This window comes from Hemitrygon akajei, chromosome 2, assembly GCF_048418815.1.
Source record: "Hemitrygon akajei chromosome 2, sHemAka1.3, whole genome shotgun sequence".
In the NCBI taxonomy this organism is placed as follows: domain Eukaryota; kingdom Metazoa; phylum Chordata; class Chondrichthyes; order Myliobatiformes; family Dasyatidae; genus Hemitrygon; species Hemitrygon akajei.
This window is the reverse complement of record NC_133125.1, coordinates 168,202,382-168,214,538: the sequence shown is the minus strand read 5'-3', so window position 1 is coordinate 168,214,538 and position 12,157 is coordinate 168,202,382. Positions and strand designations below refer to the sequence as shown.

The following is a 12,157-nucleotide window of genomic DNA, read 5'->3' as shown; positions in this document are numbered from 1 at the left end:
CCATCATCTCAGAATTCTACCCAACCTCACTGCAGAAACCATCTTTGCTATGTCTATACCCCTCAATTTTCACTGCTTCTTTGAAATCCTTCTCAAACCCCCCCCCCCACACACACAAACACACACACACACACACACACACACAATTATCTACGTTCCCAGGAATAAACTCCTAACCTGCTCATTCTTTCTTATAACTTACATCCGGAGTTCTTACAAGTCCAGCTCCACCGCCTTAACGCCGACAGCTAGAAGCTGGACCTGGGTCCACTTCTCACACCTGTAGTTGTCAGGGACACTGGATGTCTCGTAGGTACAGGGGCTCAAACTACACAACAGCCCACATCTTCTACAATACTGTACTCTATATAATGCAGTAACAACTCAAACCAGCTGCCTGCTCATCTTATTTCTAGCTGTTATCATTCATTTATCTTATCGAAGAGTATTACAGTTGGCGAGAGCAGCAACTTTAAAGGAGATTAGGAAGGTGAGAGCTTTTTTCTCCCATAAATTAGGTGCCCGGGAAGTCCTGCCTGGGAAGTAATGGAAGCAGATACAACCGCTAAGCACCTGAACAGTTGGGGATGGATGGATGGATGGAGAACGCATATAGGCCGACGGGATTAGTTACCATGGTCAGTGTGATCTGATGGGTCTCTTCGTGTCTTACCATGACAAGTTAGTGTTTTCTATGTAAAGTAAATCTGATTCTGACTGAGCAACTTTGCAACAGTTATTACCTTTGGGGTAAATAAATCTTAAATTGCTCAAAATGCTCGTGTTTCATCGTGTCATAGAGTATACGACCTCTTCAGTCCAACTCGTCCATGCTGTTTTTGGCCCTTATGCCTCTGAAGTTGTTCTAATCCATGTACATGTCGAAATGTCTTTTTAACTTTATAATTGTACTTGTTTCTTCTTATAATTGTACCTCCTCTCCCCTGTATGGAAAATATGGAAAAGGGTCAATTTTTTAAATCTTCCCCCCCCCCCGCCCCCCGGTATGGCCTCTAATTATACTCTGTCCTAGCCTAAGGTGTGAGGTGGAATTGGAGAGATACCATGACTCTTTCAATTTATTTATATTCTGCATTATTATATGTACCTCTAAGACCGCCTCTCCGCCCTCTGCACTACAGGGAAAAATGTCGCACTCAATCCAGCATCTCCTTATAACTCAAATCTTCCAGTGCCAGCAACATCCTCGTGAATACTTTCTGCCATCTCTCCAGCCAGGCGCCATCTTTTCTGCAGCTATGTAGGCAAAGTTGCACACCATAATCTGACTGTGCTCTCATCGACGACTTGGGAGGACATCTTGGTCGGTATGGGTGGATTGTCAATTTGTAGATAATTCAAGTTGTGGGGGTGGGTGGATGAGGAAATTGAAACAGAACACAAATTTCCGGATTGGAAAATACTTCAATGGCGGTGCGGCAAAAAGAACCAATCAGCAAATGGAGCTGAGGTAGACAATTTTAAATGGGAAGGAGATGAGCTATTTAATTTATAATGCTCTGATGTTAATATGCTGCTGATATTATGTTTAATCGATGCTTCCCTCCGCTGCTTAAAAATATAGGAAGAAAATTGAAGAAAATAATGCTTGTCAGAAATGGAAAGAATTCCCGACTGAAATTGCAAAACCATCCAATGGGAGTGCGGCGAAAGAGCCAATCCGCTCTGCCTGATCCGTGAATCACCATTCACACCTGCACGGATTGGTTGTTTTGCTGGCCCGTGCGCGCGGCAGGGAAGGTGACCAATCGGCGGCGGCGCGGATGGCTGTCCACGTGCATCCAATTGGGTGCGTCCAATGCACGACGGCCGGCGCTTCTGCTTGTTTGAGTTCGTGAAGAGCAGCGAGAAAGATGTGGAGGACCAAGTAGACAGACCGTGAATCCAGGGGCGGCGAAGCTCCGTGCAAGCAGCTGGCTACCAAGGCGCAAAACTGCTCCCGCCGCCGGGGGCGTGAAGAAGCTGCACCGGTATTGTCCGCTCACGGTAGTGCTGAGAGAAATCCGGCGCAGCTTGTCTATCAGCAACTGAGCTGCCGATCCGTAAGCTGCTTTTCCAGCGCCTAGTTCGCGAGATCGCTCAGGACTTCTAAGATCGACCTCCGCTGCCAGAGTTCGGCTCTGATGGAGCTGCAGGAGGCGGGCGAGGCTCACGACAAGCCACTTCCCATTATGCCAAAGGATGTCTATCTGGCGCGGCGCATCCGTGCCGAGTGTGCTTGGTCCTGGAGGTTGAAGCCCCGGCATCTTTTCAGAGCCATCAACCAATACAACATAGCCGCAGCCATTCAGGTCACATGCCTATCGATCACTTCAAGTAAAAAGTCCTCACCCGAAGCAAAAAGTAGGAAAACAACCCGCACTGGTTTCTTAATTATAGCCAATATTGTGCTCCATCTCCATGCAGCCAAAATACCCCAAATACACAATCATTACAATCAGCGTAAAGTCACCCTGGTTACTTCCCCACTGTATGACACTATAGTCACTATAGCCCAGAAGCAGACCCTTCCACACATACAGTCCGCGCTCAACCATTTCAATACCAATACACCATTCCAATACACCTACATGAGGGTCAGAGCCCTCTGAGTGAACTTCCTCATCAACATTTCACCCTTAACCCACCACCTTGTAATTCTACCCAACCTCACTGCAAAAACCATCTTTGCTCTGCATATACCCCTCATAATTTTTGCTGCTTCTATAAAATCTCTTCCCCACCCCCAATGATCTGTGTTCCAAAGAATAAAGTCCTAACCTAATCATTCTTTCTTAAAACTTCTATCCGGAGTTCTTACAATTCCAACTCCACCGCCTTAACGCCGTCAGCTGGAAGCTGGAGCTGGATCCACTTCTCACACCTGTAGTTGTCAGGGACACTAGACGTCTTGTAGGTACAGGGACTCAAACTACACAACAGCCAACATCTTCTACAATACTGTACTCTATATAATGCAGTAACAACTCAAACCAGCTGCCTGCTCATCTTATTTCTAGTTCAGTCTAGTTTTTGTACTGTGTCATGTAACACCATGGTCCTGAAAAAAGTTGTCTCATGTTTACTATGTACTGTACCAGCAGTTATGGTCGAAATGACAATAAAAATGACTTGACTTGACTATCATTCATTTATCTTATTCAAGAAGATTACGATTGGTCAGAGCAGCTACTTTAAAGGAGATTTGGAAGGGAAGAGCTTTTTTCTCCCATAAATTAGGTGTCTGGGAAATGCTGCCAAGAAAAGTGATGAAACAGGTACAACAGCGAAGCACCTGAACAGCCGGAGAACGGATGGATGGAGAACGCGTACAGGCAGACGAGATTAGTTACCATGGTCAGTGTGATCTGATGGGTCTCTCTGTGTCTTACCCTGTTCTATAATAAAACTATCATTTGCCTTCCTGATCACCTCTTACATCACCTAGAGCAACAGACAGAATACTGGAGGAGCTCAGCAGATCAGGCAGCGTCTATGAATTTCCTCATCACAAAACCATCTGTAAAACTACCTTAATAATAAAAAAATTATTTTAATTCCCAAAGTCACAACTTCTTTCTGCTTTCCCCGGGTAACCGCTACTAGAACCTCCATTTGCACACCAGCTTTTACAGCTGCAGGGCGGGGTGCAGTGATTCGTGTGACACTATCTCAGCACCAGCGACCCGGGTCCAACTCCGCCACTGTACTTTCTCCCCGTGACCACGTGGGTTTCCTCCGGAAGCTCCAGTTTCTCCTGCATTTCAAAGATGTACCGGTCCGCGGTGGTGATTGGTGACAGGGGTGTAAATGGATGACAGAGGTTCAGTGGGCCGGGTGGGCCACTTGCTGAGCTGTAACTCTAAATTAAAAATAATTAAATCTCCAAAGCTCCGCAGCCAGGTGAGGGTTTGCCGGTGGGTTGAAGTGTAGTCACTGTTAACTGCAGCAATTCTAATATTGTAGGGAAGGCCAGGGAGGACCATCAAATACCAGCTTTACTGGTGATATTTGAGGAAGGAGTGTTCATCTGGTTACTGGGCCCTGCATTCCCCAACAGATATGGGAGGGATTAAAATGTGTGTCTCTGCATCAATAATTCCTAAAGACCCTAAGTCAAAGGAGTTGAATTAGGCCATTTGGCCCATTAAGTTTATTCGGCCAGTCAATCGTGGCTGATTTATTTTCCCTCTCAGCCCCAACCTCCTCTCTACTCCCGATATCCTTAGTAAGGATCCAGGCCATGCTCTCTTCAAAGCTCAAAGTACATTTAGTATCAAAGTACACATACATTATACAACTTTGAGATTTGTCTCCTTACAGGCAGCCACAGAACAAAGAAACCCCAGGGAACCCATTCAAAAAAACACAGCTAATGTACAGAGAAAAAAGCAAATCATACAAAATAAATGAAAGTAAGCAAATAGCATTCAGAACAAAAGCAGGGCCACAGATACGAGGCCCAGAGCGGCTGGAGCAGGCCAGCGCCTCAGCTTCAGATCAGCACAGAGCTGAGTAAACGTCACGGCTGCCACCAGGAAGGAGGTGCAGGAGCCTCGGGACCCACACCTCCGAGCTCACGAACGGTTATTACCCCTCAGCCGTCAGCCTCTTGAACCAGAGGGGATAACTTCACTTGCCCCTTCACCGAATTGATTCTACAACTTATGGACTCATTACTAAGAGTCGTGTTGTCGATATTTATGGCTTATTAATTCTTAATATTATTTTGCACAGTTTAGCTGTCTTTGTCGTGTGTTGTTTCGGTAATTATATTATGTTTCTCTGCATTTACTGCGATTGTCCGCAAGAGTCTCATGTAGATATGGTGATATATGGTGTCCTGTGATTTAAACAAAATGTACTTAGAACTTTTAATACTGGGTTCATTACAGGCACATCCTTATTGAGCCTGCTATTAGATTCCATAATCCTGGAATTCACTGATAGAACTGCTGCATATCTGTACAATTCAACAGTATCCAAAATTCAACCGGTAACACTAACTGGGTGCAAAGCGTGAGAGATGTGTTTCGCATTCTCAATGATTGAATAGCGATCAGGACTGTTGCAGTCCCCTACTTTGCCACTGGATGGCAGTTTAGTGACCTGGGGAAGATACTTGAACTTGGGGAATTGCCAGCCACTGTTACATAAAAGACGTCATTTTGATTTGCTAAATGTCTTTGTGTCTTCGTTCCACAACAGTGGCTCAACCCGAAATGCGTCTCCCGTGGTTTTGTGGCTTTTCATCAAATTCAACGCGGAATAAAAGCAGAAATTATGGACAATCCCTCTCAACCCCTCCATGACATACTGAATAGAGGAACAGCTTTAGGAACAGTCACCGATCCTTTCTCCCTGTGGTTATCAGACTCGACATCTCCTCCTCAAGAATATAAGTATGTGGTTTCATTGTACATCGGTATTTTGCACTATTGCTTTTTAATGCACATTTTGTATTTCTTTCGTACCTCAAAGCTTATATTTTGCATTTTAAAGTATATATTTCTGACTGAGCAACTTTGCAACAATAATTACCTTCGGGGTAACTAAAGTGTTATCTTAAATTGCTCAATATACTCAGTGTTTCATCGTGTCATAGAGTAACACCGCCTCTTCAGTCCAACTCGTCCATGCTGTTTTTGGCCCTTATGCCTGTGAAGTTTTTCTAATCCATGTACATGTCGAAATGTCTTTTTAACTTTATAATTGTACCTGCTTCTTCCATTCCTGGCAGCTCCTCTCCCCTCTATGGAAAATATGGAAAAGGATCTTTTTTTTATCTCCCCCCCCCCCCCCCCCCCCCGGTATGTCCTCTAATTATACTCTGTCCTAGCCGAAGGAGCGGGGTGGAATTGGAGAGATACCATGACTCTTTCAATTTATTTATATTCCTCATTATGATGTGTACCTCTGAGACCACCTCTCAGCCCTCTACACTACAGAGAAAAATGTCCCAGTCAATCCAGCATCTCCTTATAACTCAAATCTTCCAGGCCCAGCAATATCCACGTGAATACTTCTGCCACCTCTCCAGCCAAGCGATATCTTTTCTGCATCTGTGTAGGCAAAGTTGCACACCATATTCCAACTGTGCTCTCACCGACGACTTGCAAAGACATCTTGGTCGGTATGGGTAGAATGTCAATTTGTGGATAATTAAAGTCTTGGGGGTGGGTGAATGAGGAAATTGAAACAGGGCGCAAAATGCCGGATTGAAAAATGCTCCAATGGCAGTCGGCAAAAAGAACCAATCAGCAAATGGAGATGAGGTAGACAATCTTATATGGGAAGGAGATGAACTATTTAATGTATAATACTCTGTTGTTAACATGCTGGTGACATTATGTTCAAGCGATGCTTCCTACCGCCGCTTAATGCAGGACGCTCAGGCAGCAAAATCAATGAAGAAAATTGAATAAGGTTTTGTAGGAAATGGAAAGAATTCCCGACGAAAATTGCAAAATTATCCAATGGGAGTGCGGCGAGAGAGCCAATCCGCTCTGTCTGATCCGTGAATCGCCATTCACACCGGCACCGATTGGTTGTTTTGCTGGCTCGAGCGCGGCGAGGGAGGCGACCAATCGGCGGCGGCACGGATTCTGTCCACGTGCATCCAATGGGGTGTGGTGGCCTTGCCCTCCCGGGTATAAAAGGCGCGTCGGCGGGTCCCTACTTGTTTGTTTGTGGATGCCGACCCGTTGAAAAGCAGCGGTGAAGATGGTGGGGATTAAGCAGACAGCGCGTAAATCCATGGGCGGTAAAGCTCCCCGCAAGCCGCTCTCCCGCCGCGATTAGTTTGCGGAAACATCATCGGTATCTTTCGGTCACGGTGGTGCTGCGAGAGATCCGGTGCTACCAGAATTCAACCGAGCCGCTGATGTCCAAATTGCGGGGCCTTTCCAGTGCCTGGTTCGCGTGATGGCTCAGGACTTTCCGCTTCCACAGCTCGGCTGTGATAGCGCTGCAGGAGGCGGGCGAGGCCTACTTCGGGAGGCTTTTCGACGGCACTAATATGTGTGCCATTCAAGCCAAGTGGCTTCCTACTATGCTGAAGGATGTCTATCTGACGCCGAGTGTGTTCCTGCCTGGAGGTTGAAACCCCGGCATCCACACATCTAATTTTAGAGCCATGAAACCCATACAAAGTAACTGCAGCCATTCAGGCCGGATCCCGTCCATCGCCTCTCGTCTAACGTTCTCCCAAAATAAATAGAATGAAAGCCTCCTCCACTGGTTACTTAATTATAGTCAATGTTGTGCTTCATCTCGACACGGCCAAAATGCCACAAATGCATAATCATTTCAATTAGCGCAATCACCCTGGTTATTTTCCCACTGTATGACAACTATAGCACAAGAGTAGGCCCTTCCATAGTCCGCGCTCAATTAACTGCCCAGTCCAATCCACCTGCATGAGGGTCAGAGCCCTCAATCGTTACTCTTCAACGTTTCCCCCTTAACGCATCGCCTTATAATTCTACCCAACCACACTGCAAAACCCATCTTTGCTCTGTCTATACCCCTCATGATTTTCGCTGCTTCTATAAAATCTCTTTCTCCACCCCCCCCCACCACACACACACACACAATTATCTACGTTCCAAGGAATAAACTAGCCTACTCAATGTTTCTTATAACTTGCATCCGGAGTTCTTACAATTCCAGCTCCACCGCCTTAACGCCGACAGCTAGAAGCTGGAGCTGGATCCACTTCTCACACCTGTAGTTGTCAGGGACACTGGATGCCTTGTAGGTACAGGGGCTCAAACTACACAACAGTCCACATCTTCTGCAATACTGTACTCTATATAATGCAGTAACAACTCAAACCAGCTGCTTCCTCATCTTATTTCTAGCTGCTATCATTCATTTATCTTATTTAAGAGTACTACAGTTGGCGAGAGCAGCAACTTTAAAGGACATTTGGAAGGAAAGAGTTATTTTCTCCCATAAATTAGGTGCCTGGGAAGTGATGGAATCAGATACAACCGCAAAGCGCCAGAACAGGTGGGGAATGGATGGATGGAGAACGCATACAGGCAAAAGTGATTAATTACCATGGTCAGTGTGATCTGATGTGTCTCTGTGTCTTACCATGTTGTATACTAAAACTATCATTTGCCTTCCTGATCACCTCTTACATCTGCATGTTACCTAGAGTAACAGACAGAATACTGGAGGAGCTCAGCAGATCAGACAGCATCTATGGATTTCATCATCACAAAACCATCTGTAAAACTACCTTGTGCATCACGGATGGATGATTGGTATTTTGCAATATCTAACGCATTCTCACCTACATCTCCTCAAAGCCTCTGCCTCTGCCCACAATCCCACTGACGTTTTATACCATCTGCAGACCTGGGAAAATGATGGCACAGGAGCGGAGTGGGCGGAACTGTAATGTAGTACTTAGGGTGCTGGAGTCTGGGGGTTTCGATCCCTGCCGCTGTCTGTAAGAAGTTTGTATCTTCTCCCCGTGACTATTTTGGTTAGCTCCAGCTGCTCAGGTTTCCTCCCATGTACATGCTGGGGTCAGTAAGCTGTGGGGGCGCTATGCTGGCGCCAGAAGCAGAGTGTCACTTGCGGGCTGCCTCCAGCACATCCTCGGACCGTGTCGGTTGTTGATACAAACGATACATTTCACTGTATGTTTCCACGTTCCAATGTGCAAGCTAATCTTTAAAAGAAAATGAAAAGAATCCTTTCTTTCTGACATATTTAATTGATTTGACTTTATTTTTTACATCCTTCACATGCATTGGGAGTAAAATCCTTTACGTTACATCTCCGTCTAAATGTGCAATGTGCAATTTATATCAATTTGTAATAAATAGTATGTACAACAGGACAAACTTCTTCAACTGTCTGAGGTGAAAGAGGCACTGTTCTCCCCTTTTCACCACACAGCCAGTATGTACCGACCACATGAGGTCCTCGGTGATGTGTATGTCAAGGAACCTTAAGCTGTTCACCCTCTCAACCCCAGATCCATTGATGTCAATAGGGGTGAGCCTGTCTCCATTCCTCCTGTAATCCACAGCCAGCTCCTTCGTTTTTGCGACAGTATGGGAGAGGAGAGGTTGTTTTCTTGACACCACTCTGTCAGTGTGATGACTTCTCTGTAGGCTGCCTCATTATTATTTGAGATAAGATTATTATCTGAGATAATCAATTATATCATCATCTGCAAATTTAATTAGCAGATTCCAGCTGTGGTTGCTGACACAGTCAAGGCCCTGCACTGTATTATAATGTTCTGTATACAGAGAGTGATGGAGGGGGCTTGGTACACAGCCCTGGTGGGCTCCTGTGTTGAGGGGCAGAGGTGAGGGAGCCCACTCTTACTACCTGCCGGCAATTGGACAGGAAGTCCAGGATCCAGCTACACAAGGCAGGGTAAAAGCTGAGGTCTCTGAGCTTCTTGGCTTCCCTCAACCAATTTATTGCTATGTTTATATCACAAATGCTGATCCCTATACAGAACATTATAATACAGTGCAGGGCCTGCAGCCCATGATATTGTGACCACCTTTTAACTGATTCTAAAACCAATCTAATCTTCCATGCTGCACAGCCTCCATTTTTCTATCATCCACACGTCCCCAAGGTGTCTGCCTCTGCCAACACCGCTGGTGCCACGTACAGATCTCCAATATATCGCAGATCAAACAACCTAACAAAGATCCATTGAAAGCCATGCTGTTTTCTGTCTGTTAACCAGTTCCTAATCCATATCATACCCCGCTCCACAGCTGACAGCCTTATAAACACCACATCCATTCTTATCCTGACCATTCTTATTCTTATTCACAGTCCATTCTTATCCTGACATAAACAGATCATTTGAGGTTTCAATCCATTTCCTTTCACAAGTTCATTGTCATTCAGCCGTATACGCGTATACCACCAAACGAAACTCCATTCCTCCAGACCAAGGTGCACAACGCAGTACGTACAACTCACACGTAGCACACAACCTCCTTTAGCAAGCATTTCAAGAGACTGGAACAAAAAAGCAAGGGTGTGACGTTGGGACTTTACTGGTGCTGCCTCAAATTGGGAGCACTGCAAGCAGGTTTTGGCCCCTTACCTTCGAAAGGGCGTGTGCTGAAACTGGAGAGGGTCCAAAGGAAGCTCACAAGAATGATTCCAGGATTAAATGGCTTGTCATCTGAGGAGTGTTTGGTGGCTCTGGGTCTGAATTCACAGAATGAGGGGTGACCTCATGAAAACATCTCGAATATTGAGAGGCCTACATAGAATGGACGTGGAGAGGTTATTTCCTATAGTGGGGGAAGTCTAAGACCAGAGGGCACAGGCTGAGTATTGAGGGATGTCCATTTAGAACAGAGATGAGGAAAAAAATTCTTTAGATAGGTGTATCTGGAAGACTTTGCCAGTGGACAGCTGTACAGACCAAATCATTGGGTATATTTAAAGCGGAGGTTGATCAGTTATTTATTAATCAGATTGTGGAGAGAAAGCAGTAGAATGGGGTTGAGGATAATAACTCTGCCATGATGGAATGGTAGAATAGACTCGATGGGCTGAATGGCCTTTCTGCCCCTCTGTCTTATGAAAAGGTTCCCACTCAGGTTCCTCTTAAGCCATTGACCTTACACCTTTAACCCATGACCTCTCGTTTTAGTCTCACTCACCCTGCTGCCATTTACCCATCTACACTGAACAACTTCATTATTTTCTGTACTTTTATCAAATCTCCCCTCATTCTCCGATGGACCAAAGAAGTAGCTCCTAACCTGTTCGACATTTCCCTGTAACTCAAGTTCCAGCAGAATCGTCCTAAAATTTATCTTTACTCCTTCAATCTTGACATTTTTCTGCAGGTTGGCGACCAGCACTGCAAACAATATCCAAAATACGGTCTCACCAACGTCTTATACAACTTCAGCACAACACCCCAGTTTCTACTGATTTATGCGAGTCAAAAGCTCTCTACAACCCTGCTCTACCTCAGTTAGTGTTTTCTACGGAAAGTAAATTTTATTCAAAACTGCGAGCCCCACCCCGTAGGTGCGCTCCGAGCTGAGAAGGTGGGCTTGGCCCTGAAAAGAGCCGTTGTTGGTTGGAACCCGGGAGGAGTGGAGTGGACACCGGAATCTCACTTCGAGCTGGTATACTTGGTGACCGCCTTTGTACCCTCGGACACGGCGTGCTTGGCCAACTCGCCGGGCACCAACAGCCGCACGGCCGTCTGGATTTCCCGCGACGACATGGTGTGGCGCCGGGTATAGTGTGCCAGGCGCGACGCTTCGCAGGCTATCCGATCGAAGACGTCGTTAACGAAAGAATTCATGATGCTCATCGCCTTGGAGGAGATGCCCGTGTCTGGGTGCACCTGCTTTAATACTTTATATACGTAAACACCATAGCTCTCCTTGCGCACTCGGCGCCGCTTCTTCTCACCCTTTTGGTGCGATTTAGACAGCACCTTCTTGACGCCTTTCTTAGCAATCACCTTGGTTGCGATCTCCGGCATCTTCGCAAAGGCTGCTTCGAGCCCCTGTCTGCTGCCCGTGTTTTATATAGATCCCTTTATGCTAATGAAGGATCTTCTGGTTCTCGCTTTCCATTGGCTCACTTCGCGCCGTGTGCACGTGACGAGAGGCGCCTTGTCCCTCTGGTTCGACCCTTTCCCTATTCGCTTGTGGCCACGTGATATTCTGACCTTTAGCCTATTAGTGGCGAATAATCTGCGCGGATTTCCTAGCCCTCAGCATCAGCCTATGAGAAGCGGGTAGGGTTAACGCCGGCTTCGGATTGGATCTTTCTTGAACGCCAACTCTCGTGAACGACAATCTAACAATCAGAATAGGTTTATGATCACCAGCATGTGTCGTGAAATTTGTTAATTTAGCAGCAGCAGTTCAATGCAGTACATAATATAGACGAAAAAATAAAATACCGGTAATACAAATAAATAAGTACACCAATTACCGTATACGTATATTGAATAATTAACAATCGTGCAATAAACAGAAATGATATATATTCAAAACTGAGGTGGTGTTCAAGGTTTCAATGTCCTTTAAGGAATCGGATGGCAGAGGGGAGGAAGTTGTTCCTGAATCGCTGAGTGTGTGCCTTCGGGTTTCCATATCTCCTACCTGATGGTAACAGTGAGAAA

General features: G+C 45.8%; 1 protein-coding gene across 1 annotated transcript; it reads right to left on the bottom strand.

Moving 5' to 3' along the window:
- Nucleotides 1-11,131: 11,131 nt before the first annotated feature.
- Nucleotides 11,132-11,509, bottom strand: LOC140737953 (histone H2B type 1-A-like). Its single transcript, XM_073064830.1, has one exon. The coding sequence runs from the start codon at nt 11,507-11,509 to the stop codon at nt 11,132-11,134; it is 378 nt and encodes a 125-aa protein (XP_072920931.1).
- Between the last annotated feature and the right edge of the window lie 648 nt (nt 11,510-12,157).

What these genes read in the sequence shown, in the direction of transcription:
- LOC140737953 (XM_073064830.1), bottom strand. Translation starts at nt 11,509, where the DNA reads ATGCCGGAGATCGCAACCAAGGTGATTGCTAAGAAAGGCGTCAAGAAG.